Source organism: Podarcis erhardii (genome assembly GCF_964252035.2).
Source record: "Podarcis erhardii genome assembly, chromosome: 16".
Lineage (NCBI taxonomy): Eukaryota > Metazoa > Chordata > Lepidosauria > Squamata > Lacertidae > Podarcis > Podarcis erhardii.
In genome coordinates this window covers 25,536,759-25,562,362 of record NC_138514.1, presented here as the reverse complement: position 1 = coordinate 25,562,362, position 25,604 = coordinate 25,536,759, and the positions used below count along the sequence as shown (strand labels likewise).

The window sequence follows — 25,604 nt, the reverse complement described above, 5'->3', positions numbered from 1 at the left end:
AAAATGCAGATAATAGCGCTCACTGTCCCTGCTACATTACCAGCTCAGAGCTGGATTCTTCCACCTTCCCAGTGATTCCAGCTGGTGGACTGGTGAGCATGGCTTGGGGAGCGGGGCTAACCTTCGTGGGCTGGACCCCTTCATGTGCCAAGATTTTGCTGCAACAGGCTACCCCTCTGGAAATTAAGGATGCCTGAGCTGTCCCTGTTTTTGCCTGACATCCTGCTCGCTGCAGGCAGCTCACCACCATCACCACTGGCGACTGCCAAGCACCAGGCCCAAGAGACCTCTTGTCTCTTCCAGCACAAGCCTTTCCGTATACATTAGAGAAATCTGGGGAATAAAACGCTTGGCTGCAGTCCAACCTTGCACATCTTCCCCGAGGAACGGCCCAGCGACCCAAGGACTTCGCTCCAGTGCGAGAGGAAGCCTGCGTGTCTCTCTTCGACTTTCAGGGCGTGGATTTCGGACTTGAGTTCTTTCAGCCGATCCTCAAACTTCCTGCTCTTATCCAGGTAATCTAATCTGAGTGGTGGTGGAGGGGAATAGACAAACACAAAAAGTTTAGGACTGCCTGCATCTGTCTGTTTGGTTGACAATATTTGGTAAGTAAAAGGGGAGGACAAAAGTCTGGAGAAAGTGCACTCCCACTCTTAAAATCATAAAGTTGGATTTATGGTAATCTAGTCCAACCCCTGCAATTAATACTAATTGTTGTATCTCGGCTCCCAAACGCCTTGGGAGTCTAACATTCCGGCTCCCAAACAATCGAAAACCAGACTTGAGTGTTTTGGAAGCCGAACGTTCAACAGGGCTTCCGCAGCTTCTGATTGGCTGCAGGAGCTTACTTCGGAAGTCAAATGGACTTCTGGAATGGATTCTAATAAAATACAGGGCAGTCAGTGAAGCTGAATGTCAGAAGCTTCAGGGCAAACAAAAGATGGAACTCCTTGACAAAGAGCATTGTGAAACTAGGGGATTCTCTGCCGCAAGATGTAGTGACAGCCACCAACTCTGACAGCTTCAAACAGGTGGGTAGACAAGTTCATGGATAGGATATTGCTATCCAAGGCAACTAGACACAATGGCTGTGTTCTCCCGCCCCTGTTGGAGGCAGTATGCCTTCGAGTACCAGTTGCTGGGAATCACAAGTGGGGAGAGTGCTGCTGTTGCATTCAGGTGATGCTCTCAAGCTTTCCTTTGGGACCCCTTTAGCCTGGTTGAGCTGATGCAGAGTGCTTCTGCTTCTGGTGACAGCATCTTGAATTGAGAGCTCAGAAAACCTCGCCTGCTGCCCTTGAAGCTGACCCAGAAACTCCAGCAGGTGCAGAATGCCACAGCGAGGCTCCTTATGGGGTCCTTGCTGCAGGATCACATTCATCCAGTGCTTTACCAACTGCACTGGCTCCCGGTGGAGTACTGGTGCTGGTTTTGACCTTTAAAGCTCTATGCGGCCTAGGACCCACGTACCTACGGGACCACCTCTCCTGGTATGCCCCACGGAGGACCTTAATGACAACATTTTGAAGGTCCCAAGCCACAAGGTGGTTAGGTTGGTCTCAACTAGGGCCAGGGCCTTTTCAGTACTGGCCCCAACTTGGTGGAATGTTCTGCCACAAGAGACTAGGGCCCTGCGGGACTTGACATCTTTCCGCAGGGCCTGCAAGACAGAGCTGTTCCGCCTGGCCTTTGGTTTGGACTCAGTCTGACCCTTATGTTTCCCTCCCCTTATGGTTTTGACTTTTAAAATGAGGCTGCATTTTAAATTGCATTTTAACCTGTATTTTAATTGTTTTTTCTTATTATGTTTTTACTGAAATGCTATTCGTGTTAGCCACCCTGAGCCTGGCTCTGGCCGGGGAGGGCAGGGTATAAGTAAAATTTATTATTATTTATTATAATTATTTTCAGTTCCTACCTCTCTCGCTCTATCTCCAAGGAAAGCCTCTTCAAGTCAATGTCCCTTAAATCCAGTTTTATGGATACTTTGTCAGGGCAGGCATCCCTGGCATCAGCGGAGGAGGGCTGGGTGCCCTTGGCAGCATTCTGGTGACAAAACAGAGAGGAAGGGTTTGAAACATCATCTGAAACCCGGAAGGCTTTTAGACAGAACAGTCTTTAAGGGGACTGTAGTGGCATTTGACTAGGACCTGGGAGACCAAGGCTCAGATCCCCACTCAGCGATGAAGTTCACTGGGTGACCTTGGTCCAGTCACAGTCTCTCAGCCTAACCTACCTCACAGGGTTGTGGTGGGGATTAAATGAGGAGGAGGTAGAACCATGGACCCCGCCTTGAGCTCCTTTGCAAAAAAGTTGAGATATAAATGCAATAAATAAAAATACACCGAGTGGGCACAGAACATCTTCTAGGAAAGACAGTCTTGGGTGATGGAAATTCTGATTCAGATTCATAATGCCCCCTCTGTGGCACTTGTGCCTGGAACCTGGTGCCAAGTCCAGGGACAGGCTCCAGTTCTGGCCTGCAAAGGGGCTTTAAGACCTGCTGGATGGACAGAGACTGGCTTAGGAACATACAAGGCACCTCAGCCACTTTGATCTGCAGAACTGGCCTTTTGCCTGCTGTCCGAACAAGTTAACTTCTTGCACATACATTGGCTATAAACACTGATAAGAGGGAGCAGCCAGGTTGGCTCATTTCATAAAAATTGCTTAGAGGGCTACCTGCATATTTTGCTAATATGGCTACAGAATTACTTTTTAAAAATGAGAACACTGAGATTTTGACATGGATGCTAGCTGCAGCGAGCATTTCAATAGCCCAGCAAGGAAAGACGTTGAAAAAAATCTGCATTTTTCTGTGTAGTATAAGAACTTGTGGCTATTGTGGAAAGAACTGCACATAAACTGCATGTTTCCAGGGGGAGGATGGAGGATCCAGAATGCTTTTATGTCATCTGGTGGGATTGTATTTCCTCTGCTTCGGACTTAGATGATGATGATGATGATGATGATGATGATGATGATGATGATGATTTACTAGTGGCTTCCAGCAAAATATAAAAACTCAATAAAACATCAAACATTAAAAACTTCCCTATATAGGGCTGGCTTCAGATGTCTTCACCAGCTCAGGAAATATGGATGTCTCAATTTAGATGGTGCACAGCCATTTCTTTCTCTTATTATTTATTGCTTGTTTGCTTTGTATATGGTATGAAGTAATACCCTGCTCCCAAACTTTTGCATTGTTAATAATGGTAATAAAGGAAATGTTTAAAAAAAAGAACGCAAAATCTTGGGAACCTGCCCAGGGGGGCAATAAAAGCCATTGCAGGCCCCTTAGCAAACCCCACACTTCCCTACCAGGAGAAAGACTTACAGAAGGAGGATTGAGCTTGCCAACATCCTGGAGTTTCTGCCTGGCTTTTTCCTCTGCATTTCTGGCTTCCTGCAGGTCCTGTTTCAGATGTTCAGCTTCCTTAGCCCTGCCAACCAAGAACCACCACCATCAGTGCTCATGCAACCCCATAACGCTAAACTGATGCACTGGAAATTGCCACGGGCCTTACCTAATTTTCAGTGCTTTTATTGATAAATATTCATGATTCTGTCAGCTGCCTAAGTGGTGCATAATTTGTATGAAATAATAATAATATCAAAATACAGATTTTATCACTAAGTTATTTAAGTACATATTTTATCTGAATGTATGCCCTTTCTAGATGTATTTTATTGAAAAACATGTGTTTTTAATGCATTTTGGTACATTTCTTGGAGCCAGAAAGAGAGTTGCAAAATTCGGAGAAGTGCAAAATCCAAAGGATAATGACATTCCAATCCATGTATTAGTCTGGGAGGTGAGAACTAGCACTATTCATTTTAAAAAAGCAGGCTGGGTCAGCTGAATTAATCCTGAGAAAAACATTGAGCTGAAAGAGGAATTGGGAAAGGGTGCCACTCTTCCAACTTCCTCCTTCCTCTCTATGTACTTTTCAAGGGGCCATCACAAACAAACCTGATCAAATCTGAAAGAAGGACTCAAGGAAATGCCCTCCAAAGAAAAGAAAAACGTGTTGGAGGCCATCCTAAGCAGCGTCCAGCCAGCCCCAGAAGCCCCAAAGCCCACTGAGCATCCTGCCCCAAGCCTCATCACCTTCGGTCCGATTCTTTCACCAGCTTCATGGCAATCAGTTCTGCCTCCCGCATTTTGTGCTCCATCAGAAGCTTCTCTTCCTTGGTTTTCAAGGCGGCCATCTCCAAGCGATGACGCTCCTGTTCAGCCTCGGCGGCATTCTGGGCCAGGAGCTTGGCCTCCTCCTCAGCGATCTGGGCCTTCTCAGCCAACAGCTCTGCCGCTGCCTCCGAACGGCGCTGAAGAGGGATTTTGTATTGAAAAGATAAAATGCACTCAATAATGACGAGAGACTGGGCAGTGGCAGCATTTGGGAGTCACACTGGGACTGGAGCTGCCAGAGCCTGCTAAGCGCCCGTAGCTGCTCCTCTGCCTGTTGGGCAATCGGCACAGCGATTGGGGGAATCAGTGGTGGCAGACAGTGGACAACGATCACCTGCTCACCCCACCAAAAGGGCAATAGATCATGGTGATCACCCAAACTTACGCTGAGCCACCAATTGTCCAGATTTTTACTTCTTGAAATATGGCAACCCTAGGCCCCACTGCCATGGCTCACCAAAGCCTCATTGGCTTGCCGGGCTTTGTCTTCCACCTCAAAAAGGCGCCGCTCCAACTCCTCCTTCGCCCGCTCAGCCTCCTCCCGCAGCTGCTTCTCCCTGGCCAGGCGCTGGTGCTCCATCTGGGGGAATTGGCAAGGCTGACCATGAGCAGAGACGCTTCGCAGGAACACTGTGCAGCCCCCTGAGCCAACAGCTACAATGCCCATCTTAATCTTGCCTCTCCCCTACCAAACACTACATTGTTTATTCATTTATATACCGTCTGTATGCTGGAATGGATCCCATGCTATGAACTGTAATATATCATGAAAGCCTCCTTGCAAATAAGTCCACAAAAGGTGGTTGCCATATTTGACTTCTTTCAGTTTTTCTGTTCCAGTATTCTTCCAACCAAGATGACCTGCATGGTTCCCACCTGCTCATTTTACCCTCCCAACCACCCTGTGAGGCAGGCAAAACAGAGAGAGAGAGAGAGAGAGAGAAAGAGAAAGAGGTGGGTGGAGGGTGTGACCTTCTCATAGTCAACCAATGAATTTTCCGGCCCAGGAGAGATCTCCACAAAGAGGCAGCAGGTTGAAGCTTTGTGACAACATTTGAAGCAGATGTTCCCCCAAAAGCTCACCTTCTTCCTTGCTTTCTCCTCCCGAGCTTGCGCTTTCATTTGCTGGATCTCGATGGGATCCACTCGCCTCCTCCTCATAAACAAGTCATGGTTTCCGATGAACAGCTGCATGATCTGCGGGAAAGGAAGGCAAGTGTAACCCTCGCTGGATCCAACCTCAGCCAGCATCCTGATTTTCACAATGGCCAGCTGGAGATACACCTGGGAAGCTTACAAGCAGGGTGCAAATGCAACTGACTCCCCGCCCCCTATGTTGTGATCCCTGAACCACACCCCACAGGCTGCCCCATTCAGTGAGCGAACCTTAGCACCTCCTATTCTGGTCTGAAGAGGTTGCCTACCTGCCTTCCTCAGTCAGAGGATGAGTCTCCACTAACATCACCATCCCTTCCACATCATGAAACCCAGGGCTTCCTTGCAGACAAGGGCCCTTCAAGACAGCATAGCCAGCTCTTCCAAGGAAGTACAGGACAGGCTTTCCCAGCTTGCTCCAGGTGTCCTCAACACTCTGCTGAGACAATGTCTCCCAAGCACTCGGCTCACAAGGCCCACTGGGAGCTGGCTGTGGTACTGACTTTACCCAGCTCAGCAAGCCCAGAAGAATATAACGTAAGAGCATCGGAAGAGTCTGCTGGATCAGGCCAAGGGCCCATCTACTCCAGCATCCTGTTCTCACAGGGACCAACCAGATGCCCATTGTGGGAAGCCTAGAAGCAGGATTTGAGCACAAGAGCATTCTTCCCTCCTGTGGTTTCCAACAACTGGTATTCAGAAGCATGGCTGCCTCTGACTGTAGAGCCAGGACACAGCTATCATGGCTAGTAGCCATCAATAGACCTCTCCTCCCTGAATTTGTCTAATCTTTTAAAGCCGTCTAGGCTGGTGGCCATCATTGCCTCCTGTGGGAGGGAGTTCCATAGTTTAACTATGCACTGCGTGAAGAAGAAACAGGTTTGACAGCTTTTGCTTCTCCTGTGAGACCCAACCCTAATGGCACACAATACCCTGTTGGTGGTTCTACAGCCCCGCCATTCAGAGGTGCTTGGAAGCTCAGTTGAGCTAAACTAGGGTTGCCATACATTCGTAATTTCCTGGGCATAGCTGGGATTCGGTCATCGGAAACAGTGTCTGGGTGAAAACCTCAACAACTTTTGTGCCCATATTTTCACTTTTTGAAATATGGCAACCCTAACTAGAGATCCATCTAATTCCGCATTTATTGGGTTTCCAACAGCCATCATCCTGATGCCCCAGGGAAGTGCACAGGCAGGGCTCAAAGGTGATGGCAATCCCATTAGACCTCACCATGCATGTAGTTCTTATTGCCCTAAGCTCTGACTAAAGCCGTGGTTCCCAACATGGGGGACACAGGGGGAGCAATCTGATTTTTAAGGGGGGGTGCAATTTGAGAATGAGTTATTAAGAGTAAATGGCCTTTTAGGCTTCCTCCACATGAATAGGAGTTCACATTTTGAATAATAAGAATTATATGTCAATGGGGGGGTGTCAGGATTTTAGAGATGCTTAGCTAGGGCATGGCCAAAAAAAGGTTGCGAACCACTGGACTAAAGGATCCTGATGAGACAGCGAGACAGAGGCATATGTAACCACATGCTTACAGACCAGTTCTAAGCTCATGACCCCCCTGATGGGCCTGAATTTATCTCTGTCCCTCCCACCCTTCCATAGGCACTAAGAGACCAGCTACTGCTTCCTTCCTACAGAGGGAACCACCCTGAAGGAGACAGCCAAAAGGAAACCCTCACCTGTTTGTTGACTTTTGGCTGTGAGGAGAAGAACTTAAAGACTTCGGCCTTCTTGTCAATGGGCTTAATTGTGAGCTAGAGAGAGGGGGGGGGGCAAAAGGATATACAGGTGATCTTCATCACTTCAGTCACATGCAAAGCCTTTATGTGGCTGAAGCACTGCTTTCCCATAATTAGATGCAATAAAATAGAGGGTCCACACAGCATTTACCATAGTGCTAGACTAGTGATTCCCAGAGTGGGTGGTACTGCCCCCTGGCGGCTCAGTGGGGTTACCTGGGGGCACTAAGAGACAAGGGGGGGCTGAAGAGGAGCCCCTCTGAACACATTGATCGCTTATTTATGATTCACCAGAACGAAACACTTCCCTCGCTTCGTATTTGAAGTTTTACTTTTCTTACTGCTTTCCAAGCTATTTCCATTGGTCACATTCGTTTATACTGATGATGCTGAGTTTTCACAAGCCACAAGATTGGTAATAATAGCTACTGATTTTCTTAATTTTTTTGTTGCCATGCGTCTGTGGTAGGTGAAGGTTTGCACATGTTTGGTGAGTAGTTACAGTATATATAAATATGTTATGCTATAAAATTCCTTCACCCTTACGTCTTTGTTAGTCATGTGATAAGAATTTACTTCTACACCACCAATTCATTACACAGGTGAGGGAACACCTTTTAAATAAAAGATGAGACCAAGATACTAACAACAATCTCAGCATCCTGTAGGGCAGGCATAGGGAAATTCAGCCCTCCAGATGTTTTGGGGCTACAACTCCCATCATCCCTGACCACTGGTCCTGTTAGCTAGGGATGATGGGAGTTGTAGTCCCAAAACATCTGGAGGACCGAGTTTGCCTATGCCTGCTGTAGGGACCTGGTTTATTAAAACTATTGCAAAAATATCCCTAAAACCAGTGCATCCCCCTAAACATTTTGTTAATCTTTGTACTTTTGTCCATTTAGTGTATTTATTTCCCCCAAATGGTGATTTTTCTTGAGTCAAAACGAGAGTACCCCGAAACATTTTTTTTTTAGAAAAAAGCACTGCCTAAAACTATAGGCCAGCCCTGCTAAACAGCTGCTCAGCAGAACTTCTAGATAGAAAAACTGCCATGAGGCACATTAGAAGAAAACTTATATACATAGCACACAAAGAGTTATAAACTTTAAAACATTGTTCTCCCTACATCAGGAAAGGTTGCAGATCATGGGATGTAAAACACGTATAGCTCCATACTGATATATGGTGCCCCAAAGCATCTGCTCTCAGCTTTCGCACTTTAACCTCTGTTACCTTGACAGCCATGCCTTCAGTAGGAGCTATTGACACTTCAATCTCCTGTCTTACTTCCCTGTTCCCAAAACATGTCAAAGAGCTTCAAGGAGAGATCAACAACCCAGTGCTAACTCAAAACAGGCATAGCCAAACCTCCTGAGTGACCATTTCATTTGTGCCTCTCTGTGGTCAAATAAGGAGAGGTGGAATGCAGCATATGAGAGCCGCAAAATGCACACAGAAATCAAGCCTAATGCATTCTACCTAAAAGGTTAAATGCAATTAATATTGCGAGAGTTAGAACAAAATCTTTATCTATATCCAATATTCAATTGAATAACACAATTTTTACATCAGTCAGAAAGCGTAAAAATATTTTTTCATGTTATATATTATTTGCTGAAATTTATTGTGATATTATCTTCCTTAGTGGGTCAGCAAACCACTTTTTGGAATGATGCTTTTCCATAGGATAGGGTAGGGGACTCTGAGGATGAGTTTATGGAACCAAGGGGACAGTGGCCAAAAAAAGTTGGGAAACACTGCTCTAGACTATCCTGAAGTGCATATCCCCATAGCTGAGATCCTTCTATCAGTTGCCATACCTTCTCAGCTGTCGGTTAAGTTCTTGTGGAAAAGTGGAAAATTAAATGAATTTCATAGACAGAAGTGGAGCCAGAGCATAAAGGCAAAACCCAACCTTCTCCAGTTCTGCCACCCCTTAATAAAACACACCTACCTACCTACCTACCTAAGGGACACGGGTGGCACTGTGGGTTAAACCACAGAGCCTAGGACTTGCTGATCTGAAGGTCGGCGGTTCGAATCCCCGCAATGGGGTGAGCTCCCATTGCTCAGTCCCTGCTCCTGCCAACCTAGCAGTTCGAAAGCATGTCAAAGTGCAAGTAGATAAATAGGTACCGCTCCGATGGGAAGGTAAACGGCATTTCTGTGTGCTGCTCTGGTTCGCCAGAAGCAGCTTAGTCATGCTGACCACATGACCCGGAAGCTGTATGCCGGCTCCCTCGGCCAATAAAGCGAGATGAGTGCCACAACCCCAGAGTCGGTCACGACTGGACCTAATGGTCAGGGGTCCCTTTACCTTTACCTTTACCTACCTACCTCTTTCTCGCTGTAGGAAATGTTCCTGATGCTGCTCCATTCAAAAGATTTGTTTGGAGAGAAGCGGTTGTTGATGCTGTAGACATGGATCCCTTTGGCATCGACGCCAAGCAGAAAGTCTGTACAATTCTTCTTTTGCTGCAGGAACAGATGTTGGTGGCAAATGTCCAGAGTGAAGAAAAAAATCTCTTTAGCCAAGGCTTGACTGATTCTCAGGCATCAATTCTCAGACACAGCCTGAGAATGGGCCAGGTAGGAGGCTGAAAGTTGGCTGCTGGAGCCTGAACCCATATAGCAAACTAAGTGAGGCACCACACACAAAATTAGCAATCACACAAGTGGCTTCTTCAAAGAAATTGCTGGGGATTCCATCCAGATTAGGGCTGGGCCATGGGAGTGAATCAGGAGCCTAGAACTGGGAGTCAGAACTGAAGAAGCATCTAGATCAGAGCAGATCACAGGGAAACCAAGATTCAGTACAAAAGAGCATGATGAAACACAAGTCACACCAGAGATCAGGTAGACCTGGTGGTTCAAGCAAGGCTCAGTGGCAAAGCCATCCCTTACAAGCTCCTTCCTACCCAATGGGAGCCAAAGGTCAGCCTAGGTGGAGTCATTCTGGAAGTGTTTGGGACTTTTTAAGTTTAGGGAAAAGGCAAATAAGAGGTGTCATGACAAAATATCTATGCATGGTATGGAGAGAGTGTACACAGAGAATATTTTCTCCCTCTCATAACATTAGAACTTGGGAACATCCAGCAAAGAAGAAGAAGAAGAAGAAGTTTGGATTTGATATTCCACTTTATCACTACCCTAAGGAGTCTCAAAGCAGCTAACAATCTCCTTTTCCCTTCCTCCCCCACAACAAACACTCTGTGAGGTGAATGAGGCTGAGAGACTTCAGAGAAGTGTGACTAGCCCAAGGTCACCCAGCAGCTGCATGTGGAGGAGCGGGGAAGCGAACCCGGTTCACCAGATTACGAGTCCACCACTCTTAACCACTACACCACACTGGCTCTCATCAAAGCTGAATGTTGGAAGATTCAGGGCAGATAAAAGGAAGGGTTACTTCATGCAGTGCAAAGTTAAACTATGGAACTCCCTCCCACAGGAGGCAGTGATGGCTGCCAACTTGGATGACTTGAAAAGACGACTGGGCAAATTCAAAGAGGAGAGGGCTCTCGATGACTGTTAGCCACGATGGCTCTGCTCTGCCTCCACAGTTGGAGGAAGCAATGCTTCTGAATACCAGTTGCCGGAAACAACATGGGGAGGGGAGTGCTCTTGTGCTTTTAATCTGCTTGCTGGTTTCCCATTAAGGCGTCTGGATAGTCCCTGTCAGAACAGGATGCTAGACCAGGTCAGCCATTGACCTGTCCCAGCAGGTCTTCTCCCCTAAGAAGCTGCAGTTGTGCAGCTAGCCACATGGGGCATTGGTTTCCAGCAGGAGACACTCCAATGCTTTGCCCCCTTGCTGCAATCCAGGTCTGGATGGACGCACGTAGGCCTGCTATTTGTTTTTCCAGTGGGAGCCTTCCCCCGCCCCCATGCAAAAAAATGCACAAAGCAGTCACAGGAAGCTTGATTTGGATTGGCACCACAGCAGAAGGCCAAGGGTGAAAGGACCCCTATTTCTCCCACTCTAGGGCCCCTGATCCAATTTGGAGGGCTCATACTGGCAATTTACTCTAAAGATGTCATCTATACACTTCCTAACTGTCTGATGGTCCTAGATAAGATAAGATAAACTTTATTCGCATTAGCCAACGGCCATAGCAACATAAAACAAGCAATACATACAAATAAAATCTATACAGATAAAAAAGACAGCAATGGGTAAAAAGGGCAATCAAATGGCCAAGATTATCGTTCAGATAGTGGCCCTTAATCTCATTGCACCCTTGATAAACCTAGCAACCTTTGCTGTTGTCTGATCATTTTGATCTGATAAAAGAAAGCACAATGTGGCCAAAGATTGGGGGGCCTGGGATGGTAAGTAAGAGTGGGGTAATGTTCTCATTCCTCAGATCTTTATAAAGGGGACAGGACAGGATGGTCCTAGCTGGACCCTGTGACACAGAGGGGATGGGGTTAAGCCTCTCCCAGCTCAAATCCACTCAAATCCACTGCTGCTCTGCCCTGACTTTCTCTATAGGAGACTGAGCCACCTCCCCCCCCAGCCCCCCACTCCCTGCTGCCAATTTTAAAGGAGCAAACTTCATGCATCCAGAAAAATATAGCTGCATTTAAAAACCACAACAACATAGACACTTACAGCTATAGGAAAATAATTGACCCCATACATCTCCAAGTCTTGTGCAATTTTAAGATAGTTCATCTCAGCTTCATACCTAAGAGAAGAGGACAATAGAGAAACATAGAATTTTACAGTCGAAATGGACCCAAAGAGTCATCCAGCCCAACCCCCTGCAACATTTAATTATTTTGTAGGATTTCTATTCTGCTTTTCCATTGGCACCAATTGAAACAACTTACAAGCTGCAGCAAAACAATATGAAAAGGCATGTGGAAACCAGCCTGCTGTAAGAAAGGTAAAATTTATCTTCATTGCTCCACCCACTTCTTGTTGTTTTTTCCTGCCCTTGCATTCTAGTATGAAAAAGAAGCACCTAAGAAGCAGCCTCACTTCTCAGTTGCTCCAGCAACGTTTGATAGGACAGTGAAGACCCATCAGCCACTCAGCTGCCTCCTCCTGCCCCATGCTATGGCCTCAGACACAGGTGCCCCAGTACCTGGCTATGCCCCGGTGCCCAGCGTACCAGGCTGTAATCCTCTCTTCCCACATGTCAGGTGTCATCTGATATTGGCGGAGGACCTGGAAAGGAAAAGGAAATGAGTGCAGCTGTTCCCTTCTCCAAATCCCAAAGCTGGTCTTCTCAGGAGCCCCCAAATCCCCATTTTTTATAATAATAATAATAATAATAATAATAATAATAATAATAATAATTGTATACCGCCCCATACCAGCAAGTCTCAGGACGGTTCACAGAATAAAATCACAATATAAAAACACAAAAGACAGAAAATAAAAACAAGAACAACCCAATAATCCCACCCGAACACATTTTAAAAGGCACTGAATGTCAATCAATCAATCAATCAATCAATCAAAGGCCTGGTTAAAGATGAGTGTCTTCGTCAGGACTATGAAGGTGATGTAGAAGAGGAGTCTCTGCTCTTGATATTTCTCCTGCAGCTGACGCAGTGAGAAAATCTTGTCGGCTATTGACCTCTGAGCTCTAAAGCCACATTGTGACTAGGGACAGACCCTGTCTGCAGTGTACAAAGAGTATAAAACAATAAAATTATAAAAGCAACTATTTAAAAATAATTCTGGCAATAAACTAACAGCGGATCAAAACATAAATCAATATTTTGCAGGCGCTAGAAAGAGTACAGTGAAGGCACTTTCCTGGTGTCAACAGGCAAAGCGTTCCAGCATGTAGGTGCTACCACACTAATAGATCAAGTTCTCGTTGCAGCAAGTAGCTATTTCAGAACTGTCCCAGGTCCTGAAATTCCAGTCTGCCCCAGTACCTGCCCAACTCCATCAGCCTACACTGGCTGCTGCTGGTGGTGGTGGTGATTGTCTTTTGTTTAAAAAAAAGGAAACTTACTCTCTTTGGTAAAAGCTCCTCTGGAGCCAGGAAGCCCGGCTTGTGCAGGTTTGGGTCGTAGTCACCATACTGTAACGCAAAGAAGAGAAAGAGATCAGGAGAGACGGTGACCCTTTCACAGAACATGCCATGAAGGAAGTAGCCAGCTAGGAGGAAAAAGCTTGCTAAAAGGGTAACAGAATCCTCAGCAGGGGGAGAGGATGAAGGCAGTTCAGGGCAACAAATGAAATGATATTCGTCTTCAATCCCAACACATTCCCCAGCGAGCATATTAAACCCAACAGATATGAACTGCTTCAGCAGGCCATCACACTTCCAATGAACTTTCCCTCAGGCATTTGGGGTTGGACACTATGGGAAAAAGATGCTGGAATAGATGGGTCCCTTTTGGCCTGATCCAGCAGGTTTCTTATGGAACCTCCAGGTCCAGAGGCAGTCTATCTAGATTTCTAGGTTCTTTGGGGTATTTGGCCTCTAGGATAAAAGGATACTGGACTAGATGGGCCATTGGCCTGATCCAGCAAGGCTCTTCTTGTATTTGTATGCTAACTTTTGCAGGAAGCAAGAAAGAATCATCAGCAGGATGTATTTTAAATGAGCTGGTCATTGCTAGTGTTCAGTTGGAGTGATTTATTTAAAACTATGTTTTATTCATTTTTTGATAGAATCTTAAAGGTAAAGGTAAAGGGACCCCTGACCATTAGGTCCAGTCGTGGACGACTCTGGGCTTGCGGTGCTCATCTCGCTTTATTGGCCGAAGGAGTTGGCGTACAGCTTCCGGGTCATGTGGCCAGCATGACTAAGCCGCTTCTGGCGAACCAGAGCAGCACACAGAAATGCCGTTTACCTTCCTGCCAGAGTGGTATCTCTTTATCTACTTACACTTTGACATGCTTTCGAACTGCTAGGTTGGCAGGAGATAGAATCATACAATGTATTTAAAAAATTAAAAGAAAGAAAGAATGTTATACAACACAGTCCCCCACTGCTCTCAAGCCTCCCCAGAGCTGTCAGAAGAAAGGGAAGGTCACAAATATAAGCCACACTTATGTTTGCCACACTTATATAAGCCACACGCACGTTTCACTGTCAGAATTTGGAAAAACGTGTGGCTTATATTCAGTTCAATATGGTACTTTTTTAAGTGGTACACGGCTTCTTAAAGTGGTATTATGCTGCTTTAAATGAATAGTGCAGAGGCCTAAAACAATGACTAAAAAAAAATACTACATCAAGGTAGAAAATATGTAAATTTAATCTCAGAGAAGCTGAGGTGAACAATGCCCAGTGAAATCACAGTCAGAGAGGAGGCTGCGCCAGACTTCCATGTCTTTGGAGCCTGCAGAAATCCTTATTTGCAAAACCAGAAGTGTCTGCAAAAGAACTGCTCTGCCACAAACCAACTAGCTAGAGAGAGTCTCTTGAAAACTCTCCAAAACTACTTAAACGACATGGGCAACATAACAACCCCCCCTCCTCTAGGACACAATAAAAGTGGTCACCAGAGGAGCCTGCATAAAGGAGAGGGCATCCCTTAAAAAAACAACATCAAAAATTGGTAAATTATAACAAGACATTATGACCCTCTCACCACACTACAAACAGGAGCCAAAAAACTCCTTAAACTCTTCTACAAAAAGAACAAACCCATACCAACACAAGAAATACAAGACAAACTAGGGGACTAGTTTGCTAACACACAATCAACTACATGCCTTCTTAAACAATCCAGCAGTAAAATCACTAGCCACTAGGCCCTTGACCACCTTCGAAAACCTTCTCCTGGCAGCAGAGGGACACGGCAAAGGGATGGTATCCATAATATACAAAATACTATTCAAAAACCCCACAACCCCCTTGATGCAATCAAAGAACAATGGGAGCATGACATAGGCTATGAAATAAACCCCATCCAATGGATTAGAATGTGGTCTAAACCTCCCTTTAAGTCCATATCAGCCAAAAGAAGGGAACTCACTCTGAAACTCACTTATAGGTGGTACTTAACACCACAGAAACTGGCACTGATATGCCCAGGTACCTCACCAAGATGTTGGAGAGGTTGTACCTCCACAGGCACATACTTCCACATGTGGTGGGGATGCCCTAAAATCCAACCCTTCTGGATAGCAGTCCTACGAGAGATATGCAAAATAACTAAACAGGTATTAGAGCTCACCCCAGAACTGGCCCTACTGAACATCTTCCCAGATCAGAATGAACACTCAACATTATACAGAGCTTATAACCCACCTGCTCTCAGCAGCCAGAAGCCTCAGAGCCAAACACTGGAGAGACCTGTGGACCAATGGTATCAAACTGTATGGGAAACAACCTTACTAAAAAAGCTAACCAATAAACTGAAACTGACACGGGGACAAACAGAAGAGGACGCCTTCACCCCATAATGGCCCCCCTTTATCACATACACAGCCCAACACAACAAGAATCCACCGACAGCATATGAATCAATCTGGGTTACCTGACCCAACAAGCCTTCCCTCCCCTCACAAATGCAAACAAACTCCATTGCAGCCAGCCACAGACAACCAACCACACCCTGCCCCAACACCTCTCACGACCAAGGAAATGTAATAAACGAAGAGAAAAAGAACCTACCTAGTTGACGCTGACACAAAACCCCACACGTACACTATGCAAAAGAATATAAGCCTCCTCACCCCACCCCTGCTCTCCCCCCTCTTCTTCCCCAACCTTATACTGTATTCAACCCGAATGTCTCACAACAAATGTAGCTGATTTGTAAGATAGACTGTACAACCTGAAAAAAGAGACAAGGCACGTACTTTTGTAAACCAAGAAAATGTTTAATGAAAATAAATTTTAAAGAAGAACTGCTCTGTTTTTCGCCCTCCTGCAAGCTCTTTGAATTAGGATATGTTCATATACCTTCTTGCATAAACAAGCTAAAAAACCAGCCAACACCCAAATGAGAAGAAAACAAGGTGCCAAAAATCCTGTTTTCCAGCACTGCTTTAAATGGGTGCTTTCCTGCATTAATTAGCACTGTGTGATTAAGCAAAAGGTTTTTTTTTAATGTTGTTCTGCAAGCAATAGAAGGTGACAACCAAGCAATTTCAAAGCCTCACCTTGGCTTGAACAGCATAAGACGCTAACAAAATTGTAGCCTCAGGAGAGCAGTAGATTTCTTCATCCAGTATTTGTTTCTTAACCTGGGGGGTGGAGGCGGAAGAAATGGGGGGAGGTGGAGAGGAGAGAGAGAAATCCAAGGCTTAGACAAGCTTGAAAACAAAGCAATACATGCCCAGACTTTGTCTTGGCACATGAAAAGTAACCGTTAGCCGAGTTATAAGTGGGAAAGAAAAGAATCTCTGGCAGCAACTGCAGACTTGTGAGCTGTACCCAAGAACATTTCAGGCTGTCAATTACCCTTTTTTAAAAGCATCATTGCTAACTAAGGAATGTTCAAATGCTACTCTCTCGCCACATACAAAGCTCCTGGCAGTTAGAAAATAAGCACTCCTGGGAAGCGTTAAACCAGGGTCAGCAAACTTTTTCAGCAGGGGACTGGTCCACTTTCCCTCAGACCTTGTGGGGGGCCGGACTATTTTTTTTGGGGGGGGATGAACGAATTCCTATGCCCCACAAATAACCCAGAGATGCATTTTAAATAAAAGAACACATTCTACTCATGTAAAAAGACGTTGATTCCCAGACCGTCTGCGGCCCAGATTGAGAAGGCAAATGGGTCGGCTCCAGCCCCCGGGCCTTAGTTTGCCTAAAGGTAAAGGGACCCCGGACCATTAGGTCCAGTCGTGACCGACTTTGGAGTTGCGGTGCTCATCTCGCTTTATTAGCCGAGGGAGCCGGTGTACAGCTTCCGGGTCATGTGGCCAGCATGACTAAGCCGCTTCTGGCGAACCAGAGCAGCGCACGGAAACGCCGTTTACCTTCCCGCTGGAGCGGTACCTATTTATCTACTTGCACTTTGACATGCTTTCGAACTGCTAGGTTGGCAGGAGCAGGGACCAGGCAACGGGAGCTCACCCCGTCGCGGGGATTCGAACCGCCGACCTTCTGATTGGCAAGTCCTAGGCTCTGTGGTTTAACCCACAGCGCCACCCACGTCCCTTAGTTTGCCTACCCATGCGTTGAACCAAGAAGGGTCCATCTAGCTCAACGTGGAGTGGCCAGTGAGAAAATGGACCAAGAAAGCTTTTCCTTCCTCTCTCAGGACATTAGAACCCATGGACATGAAACGATGCTGAAAGCTGTAAGATTCAGGACAGACCAAAGAAAGGCAGGTCAGAGTTAAACTGTGGAACTCCCTCCCACAAGAGGCAGTGATGGCCACCAATTCTGACAGCTTTAAAAGAGGATTGGATAAATTCATGGAGGAGGAGAGGGCTATCAATGGCTATTGGCCATAATGGCTATGTTCTGTCTCTATGGCCAGAGGTAGCCACGCTTCTGAATACCAGTTTCTGGAAACCTCAGGAGGGCAGAGGGCTCTTATGTTTGTGTCCTACTTCCAGGTTTCCAACAGTCATCTGGCTGGCCACCATAGCTGTCAACATTTCCCTTTTTTAAAGGGAAATTCCCTTATTCTGAATAGGATTCCTCACAAGAAAAGGGAAAAGTTGACAGCTATGCTGGCCACTGTGAGAAGAAGATGCTGGACTAGATGGGCCCTGAGCCTGATCCCGCAGGCTCTTCTTGTGGTTTTAAAATATTAGTTTCTCTAAACACACATCTGTCTTTCTCCTCTATCCAAGAGGCATGATCAGAGTTCAGGGACACCGTCAAGCCAAAACACTTGAAGAGGATGGAAAACCCACTGAGGGGTGTGGTGGCAGCGGAAGTGTGGCTAGACTTCCCACTCCCTGCTTTAATTTAATCTGTTCATTTGAATGCCTTGAAGCACCCAGCTGCCTATACACGCTCTCTCTGCCCCCGCTCCCCATCCCCAATTATTCTGCTGCAGGTGCGATGTCTGATTCTTAACCGTCAGGAACCTCTGCAAGTTCTAATGCGTCGATTTCCTCACCCTGCTCCCCATTTTGCATTTCTTTTGGAACAGGAAAAAAATAATTGCAGGTGAATTGCATTCCTCAAAGTCAAGGCAAGCCGAGGCTGGTTTGAAAGAGAAGAAAATGAAAGTGCAGGTTTTCAGAGATGAAAGGAACGGGGGGGGGGGGGAGGCAGCCTTTAGTGCCTTCGCCTTTGCAAAACAGCTCAACACAAATAATTGTCAAGATGATCTTGAAAAGAAATATATAACAGCAACAGAAGAAAAACCTTTCACAAGGAAACCTGCTCAAGCCAGAAAATTAACTCTTCACAAGCTCTCGCCACTGACAGGAGGCACAGCGTGAAAGAATAAGCAGACAGTGATTCCAAAACCTAGGGGTCAGACACACCAAATGCCCAGAAGGTAACTACAGCAATTCAAAAGTCAATTTTAAAATAAAAGAAATACCTTCTGACCTGCAGGAAAAAGAGGTGTTGGGTGATCTCCTGCAGAAGTTCCTCTTCAACTTTCTCAGGGTAAAATTTTGCTAAAAAACAAAATCTGATGGGATCTTCCTTGGGAATTTCCTGATCCAGAACCTGTTGAAGAACAAAGGGAATCAGTTTTAAAGAACATTTAAAATAAATTAAATCTTATATTGTTCTTTATAAGGTTTATATATTTGTAAATTTATGGACTTTTAGTATACATGTGTATTTTAAATATTGGGTTTGATTATACAGTCGTACATCGGAAGTAGAATGGAATCCGTTCTGGAAGTCCGTTCGACTTTCAAAACATTCAGAAACCAAAGTGTGGCTTCTGATTGGCTGCAGGAAGCTCCTGCAGCCAATCAGAAGCCACAAAAGCCCTATCGGACGTTTGGCTTCCAAAAATAGTTCGCAAATCAGAACACTCACTTCTGGGTTTGCGGTGTTCGGGAGCCAAAACCTTTGAGAACTAAGCTGTTTGAAAACCAAGGTACAACTGTATTTATAGAGGATAATGTTGGTAATACTGTATTCCAATATTTAGAATATTTATGAACTTAAACATTTTATATTAATAGATTTAATGTATTTACCACTTTAGGGATTATAGGTAGAGATAAAGATAGTGTGGGAATCATCAGATATGTTCCTGAGCATCCCATTGGCCCTGCCTGCTGGAGGTGATGGGAACTGTAGTTCAGCTACATCTGGAGGGATTAAGGTGCCCCAAACCTAATATATAGCACATATATATAGCATTACATGGTGAAAGAGAGAAGAATTAGTTACACATGTGCCTTTTCAACTTCCTTTTCCTTCTCTGTGTTTTAAAGTATTTTAGAGTATTAGAACTCATTTTTGAGAGAGAAAGATGGACAGACAGACAGACAGAAAGATGAGCAGCTGAGCCACTGTGCAGCGGCAATACTTTGCCAGGAACACATTTGGTTGCTTTAGGCAAAGCCCTGCTCTCTTTGAGAAACCCACCCACCATTCTGCAATATATACTGGCCCAGTTTGCAGCTAAGGTCAGAAAGTGTGGTGGCTTTTCTATGGCTACACAGTGAGATGCAACAGGAAAGGGCTATTGTAACTCAATGGTAGAACATTTGCCTTCTACGCAGAAAGTCCCAAGTTCACTTCCTGGCAGCATTCCCAAATATAGAATCATATAATTGTAAAGTTGGAAGGGACCTCCTAGGGTCATCTAGTCCAACCCCCTGCAATGCAGGAATCACAATAATCCCTGACAGATGGCCATCCAACCTTTGCTTAAAAACCCCCTCCAATGAAGGACAGTCCACTATGTTCTGGGGTCTGTCAAACAGTTTTTTATCATTCTTCCTAATACTTAGACGGAATTTCATTTCTTGCCATTTGAATCCACTGAATCGGGTCCTATCATCTGGAGCAGCACGAATCAAGTTTACTAAGACTTTCTTGATTGCCATGCAAGCTCTTTTGCAAGCTAAAGTTTAGCCTCCAGACCTTTTTATCCATCTTCAACCAGGTGTTCATTCCTTTGATAGAGTACTGCAAGCCAAAGAACCAGGATTCCCGCAGGCCCAGTGCGCGACACGCCTGGTCAAAAAGGTCCTTCCCCTTCCATTTCATCTATAGGAAGAAAGACAGAACATCAGTGGGAAAAGCCAAGAGAAACTCAACAGCCTGGTTTTTAGAAAGGGATGACCCACTCCATTGCTGGCCTAAGTTGAGAGAACTCAAACAGTGCAAGCAAAGAAGAGGCATATCTTGTAGTGTGGGGTCCAGAATTCAGCTCTGTGGAAAGATCAAGTTCCTAGCCCTTATTGTTGAAAGCGTGTGGCCAGTGCCAGAAGCCCGGAAAGGGCAACCATACTGGTCAAAGGGCTGCAGCAACTCCCTTAGAAGAAAATATTACAATATTTGGAGCTGTTTGGATGAGGAAAAAAGACAAGGAAAGGGAGGACTTGATAGTTGTGTATAAGATTATACCCTCCAACCTAGCAGCCTTCACTGCCTCCTGCAGGAGTGAGTTCCATAGTTTACATTGTCTGAAGAAGCCCTTTATTTTGCCTGTCCTAAATCTTCCAGCACTCAGCTTCTCCACAAGTTCTAGCATTATGGGAGAGGTGGAGGGGGAAAAAAAAATCTCTATCCGCTTTCTCCACTCCAATGCCCAATTTTATATGCAAACCCTAAAGTGCCGATGGAAGCATTTCTGCACCTTAATTTTGGCCTTTTTAAAAAAAGAGAAAAGCCACTTACCTCGCAACTAAACTCCATTTCGATTTCCATCGTTATTACTTTCACCTTAAACGTTTTTGGCTGCTTCCTCTTCAGCCCCGTGATGGACATATTTTTATGCCTGCAGGGAAAGCCACACAAAGGATGCCTGCAATCCAGTGCAAACAAGCAGCTGCATGAAAAGAACAGATAAACAGCATCAACATCAGGGCAGCCCTAGCCTGGCTCTAGACTCCCTAATAAGAGTGCACTGTAGTGGTTAGTGTGTTGGACTACGGCCTGGCAGAGACCAGGGTTTGAATCCCCACTGGGTCATGAAGCACATTTGGTGACCTTGGGCTGGTCACAGAATCACAGAGTTGGAAGGGGCCTCAGGGTCATAGTCCAACCCCCTGCAGTGCAGGATTCACAGCTAAAGACTCCCTGAAAAGATGGCCGTCTGACTTCTGCTTAAAGACCACCAATGAAGGAGAGCCCACCACTATCTGAGGGAGTCCGTTCCATTGTCAAACAGCTCTTACAAACAGTCACTGCCTCTCAGCATAACCTAACGCAGAGGGTTGTGGTGAGGATGAAATGAGATAGGGAAAATACCACATACACCACCTTGAGCTTTTTGGAGGATAAGGGAGGGTAGAAATGAAATGAAATGAAATGAAATGAAATGAAATGAAATAAATAGGGGTTTTTTTTGGGGGGGGGTACTTCTCTCTCCTTTCTCCACACTGCATACTTTTATAAACTTCAGTCATGTCCTCTCTGGAAGGCGACAGTGGATGAAAGGTGGGGGAGAATGAAATTGGCACGGCAAATCCGTGTACCTCAGGCAGCAAATTTCAGAGCAGCACTAAAGGGCAGCAGATAAAGCAAGAAATAATTGACTATCCTATTCTTGTCCGCACAGGGGGTGACATTTAAATGTTCTGCCTCTCAGCATCAAAATGTCTCGGCCCGTGGGCCAAGGTAATGAGAGATGAACAGCAGATGCACTTCACAGAGAATTTGCCATAGGAGCAATGCTGCTTCCCTTTCAAGTGTAGGCAAAAGGTGAATCGTGTCCCAATTTAAAATTTGGAAGGGCTGCCAAGGGTGGGGAGATGACACATTATTGCAGATTTTAAAATGACTTCATGGGAGGGATCTGTCCCAGTGCCCTCAAGCTGACCAGCCCGTGGTGTGGTCGGTGGTGGCAACTGATTGATATAAGGTTTGCCTTTTTATTCAAATGAAGAAAAAGATAACCCTAATCTGCTAGGACAGCTGAATAGCTCAATGAAGCAGAAAGTCATCTAGTTTCTCTACCTCTTCTTGCACCATGCCCTGCCCCCAAGGGCCATTTGCTTTGCCTTTCTATGAGCAGTCTTCTATGAGCATATTTTTGTCAAAGCCTTTGCCAAAGGAGTTCAAGGCCTGAGGGGGGACATGGCTGTTATCCCCATCATCAGTTGCTTGTTGCCACTAAAGTTGGGCAAACCTGTCAGTTTCCCCCATTTTCATTGTCCCAGTCTTAAGACAGTTCTCCGCATTTCCAAATCACTTTAAGGGTTGTTTGTTTGATTGTTTGTTTTGGGGGGAGTCCTTGTGAAAATGCATTGTTACAACTGCCAGCAAAAGCCAAGGTTAAAAACAAGTTTGAAAATCAGAACATAAATAATATCGACCAAACTATGAACATGAATTACAATGCATCAAAACGTTTTGCTATGTTCATCTGGGCCATGTTGGCTATGCTCTTCTTCCACATTACTGGAGGCAAGTAATGTTCCTGTTGCTGGAAGCCACAGGAGGGAGAAAAAAGGTGCTCTAGCCAAAATATTGCTGCCCTGGAGGTTTTCTATTACAGTGGTACCTTGGCTTAAGTACTTAATTTGTTCTGGAGGTCCGTTCTTAACCTGAAACTGTTCTTAAATTAAAGCAGCACTTTAGCTAATGGGGCTCCCGCTGCCGCCGCACCACCAGAGCACGATTTCTGTTCTCATCCTGAAGCAAAGTTCTTAACCCGAGGTACTATTTCTGGGTTAGCGGAGTCTGTAACCTGAAGCGTCTGTAACCTGAGGTACCACTGTATTTGGGGGTGGGGAGATGACACATTATTGCAGAGCTGTAAACAATTTATCTCCTTCAAGCATCCCTAGGGCACTGGGGACTGGACTTCCCAAGGGTAATTTGGAACAGCTATCTCAGGATAAGGACAAACTCCTCAGCTCAGTTGGTTCAGAGTGAGGCTCTTAATCATTTTGCCCCATGTTGGGCCAAGATTCCTGTGTCGCAGGGGGTTGGACCAGATGACCCTCGTGGTCCCTTCCAACTCTGGAAGCAGTGGACAGTGATGTCTGGTACCCAGTGAGAGTTGGTGGGACCTAAGGCAGGGAGTCAAACAGGAGGTAGAGCCAAAACCAACGATAGACAAAGCCAACTAAACCTAGTTTTGTCCCCATCCTCCTTCCTGCTGAATTCTACAGGGAAAATGCTGAGACTGGAGGAAGGTGACATGGAGGGCTATTGACAGCTGCTAGTCATAATGGCTCGGCTTGTCCTTCACAGTAGTCCTGCCACCTCCTGGGCTGGGTGCAAGCAGGAAGGCAGGCAGGAGGTAGGCTGAGGGCAGACTGAGACTGGTAAGGAAGTGCCCCGTTCACTCTAATGGACCAGCCTTAGCTTGCAATGGAACAAGGATAGCCAATGTGGTGCCCTCCAGGTGCAGTGGCTGCCAGTTTCCATGGCTTTTCTGGCTGCAAGGGCTGATGGGAGTTGTAGTTCAAAGCAACTGGATGACACCAGGTTGGCAATAGAGATGCTGCAGCAGCAACACTACCAGTGCAAGCACATCCAATACCCAGAACACGGGGGAGGGGGGAGTATTAATGCAAAGAGGAAACATGGAACGTGTGGTTTTTATTTTTATTTTTTGCATTAGCAGAATAGATATTGAAGATCTAAATGTTGCAAGGACCAACAGCAGTTGTAGTTCAAAGCATCTGGAGGTGCTTTTTAGTTTTATTTATTTTATAATAAATAAAATAAATATATTTTATTGTTTTATTGTGATTTTGTAAGGCAGATTTTGGTTTTGCCACGTTTTCTTGCTGGAGTACCAGTTGCATTTCTATGGCATGTGGATTCTATCCCCAGGTTCTGTACACCACCCCAAAATCCTTCAATGAACAGCGGTTAATAAATATTTTAAATGTATTAATACAGTGGCCAGCCTCTTTCACAGCTAGACTTCCCTCACTTATTTCCTTGTCTTCCTGCATTGCTGGTCACTGCCTGTATTCAACCCAGAGAAATCCAGTCCTCTGCCATCCTAGACATGCTTAGCTGGGGAGTTAGACCCATAGAAATCTATGAGGCTTACTTTAAAGTAGACGTGGACAGGATTAAACTGGAACCAAACACATTTTTTTAAAATGCATAAATCACACGCTGAAAAATACATGATTTCACACACACACACACACACACACACACACACCCCTCTCTATACCTTGTATTATGTTGCTTCTTAAATCTTTTTCTTTTCCTTTCCGCTTTGCTTTGCTTTGATTCAGTTACAAGGATTTGCAAACAATTTAGCGGTTTGAATGACTTCCCAGATCCAAACAGCCGCTTGCTTACCTCTCTCTCTTCTTATTCCTGGAGGCTGCAATTCCACAGCAGGAGAGTCAAATTGGATTCTGAATCTCTTCTCGGAATCAATGCTTTTTTAAAAAATTAAAAAGAAGCATTTGTTTGTTTGTTTATTCTAAAGGTTGCATTTTGCACAGCGCACGTTCACATCACCACATTGCAAAAATCATAGCCAAGGGCTGATCTAGCAAGGGGCTTCCCTTCCCTTTGTCTCCTCCACGCTGGAGCATGTCAGCTCAGCTGCCGGGGAGAAAGCGAAGAATTTACTTTCCCAGGTGATGGCAAAAGACGTCGAGCAGTTTCCTGCCTGGGTGCGTGCGAGACTCCTCCTCCTCCCGCGCTGGGGATTTCTAAACAGCAGACACTGCAGGGAGAGAAAAACATAAACCTCTCATCATAACCCGCTGGGATCCAGTGCATTTGTGCGGTGGAGAAATCAATTTCACCATTATACTATATTAACCAAAACATCAGAAGACGATACGTAAGCTTTCAAGTTCTGCAGAGTTCTTCGTCAGGTTACATAAAGCAAGAGGTAGAAAACGGGAACATTAATATTTTTTCCCCCTCTACTCTCTTCTCACCCTGTGTAGGGTCTTGCGTGATGAAGAGCTCTGCAGATCTCAAAAGCTTGCTATTTTTTGACGCTCTCTTTGGTACCACTGTGGTCCATGTGTTGCTAGCCTCAAGGCTGGATAACTGCAAAGTGTTGTGTGTGGGGCGGTCCTTGGGCCTGGTTCGCAAGCCCAAGCTGCTGCAGAATGCTACTGAGCTGGGTTTAAGGTCCTAGTACTGTACAGCAGTGTTTCCCAACCTTTGGTCTCCAGCTGTTTTTGGACTATAATTCCCATCATCCCTGACCACTGGTCTTGCTAGCTAGGGATGGTGGGAGTTGTAGTCCAAAAACAGCTGGAGACCAAAGGTTGGGAAACACTGCTGTACAGTATTAATTTACAAAGCCATTAACAAATTAGTTCCAAGGATCGCCTGAACCCTTACATCCCCGCCTGGTCACCAAGATATTCTGAAGGAGTGTCATGGGTCATTCCCTGAGTTGGCAAGGGTCATTTGACAACAACTAGGAGTGGAGCCTTAATATCATTAGCCCAGTCCTGTGGAACACTCTGCCACTAGACATTCAGCTCGGACACTGGCTATCTTCCTTAACCTGACCACACACCA

The 25,604-nt window shown here is 45.5% G+C and overlaps 1 protein-coding gene across 4 annotated transcripts in view; it reads right to left on the bottom strand.

Moving 5' to 3' along the window:
- The window catches only part of LOC309331535 (merlin-like), a 28,834-nt gene extending 4,117 nt beyond the window's left edge, over window positions 1-24,717 (bottom strand). The window contains exons 1-16 of one of the 4 annotated variants that reach the window (XM_081843781.1): window positions 24,411-24,717; window positions 20,814-20,964; window positions 20,055-20,180; window positions 18,552-18,674; window positions 16,193-16,276; window positions 13,083-13,151; window positions 12,198-12,280; window positions 11,720-11,795; window positions 9,445-9,582; window positions 7,045-7,119; window positions 5,279-5,392; window positions 4,653-4,775; window positions 4,115-4,332; window positions 3,341-3,446; window positions 1,919-2,046; window positions 366-525 (exon numbers count right to left, since the gene is read on the bottom strand). In XM_081843781.1, coding sequence (XP_081699907.1) covers window positions 366-525; window positions 1,919-2,046; window positions 3,341-3,446; window positions 4,115-4,332; window positions 4,653-4,775; window positions 5,279-5,392; window positions 7,045-7,119; window positions 9,445-9,582; window positions 11,720-11,795; window positions 12,198-12,280; window positions 13,083-13,151; window positions 16,193-16,276; window positions 18,552-18,674; window positions 20,055-20,180; window positions 20,814-20,903 — 1,713 coding nt within the window. In that variant the 5' untranslated portion in view covers window positions 20,904-20,964; window positions 24,411-24,717. Of the gene's footprint in view, window positions 1-365; window positions 526-1,918; window positions 2,047-3,340; window positions 3,447-4,114; window positions 4,333-4,652; window positions 4,776-5,278; window positions 5,393-7,044; window positions 7,120-9,444; window positions 9,583-11,719; window positions 11,796-12,197; window positions 12,281-13,082; window positions 13,152-16,192; window positions 16,277-18,543; window positions 18,680-20,054; window positions 20,181-20,813; window positions 20,965-24,410 lie in introns of those variants that run through there. The other 3 variants (XM_081843780.1, XM_081843779.1, XM_081843782.1) reach the window with 3 other exon arrangements.
- Between the last annotated feature and the right edge of the window lie 887 nt (window positions 24,718-25,604).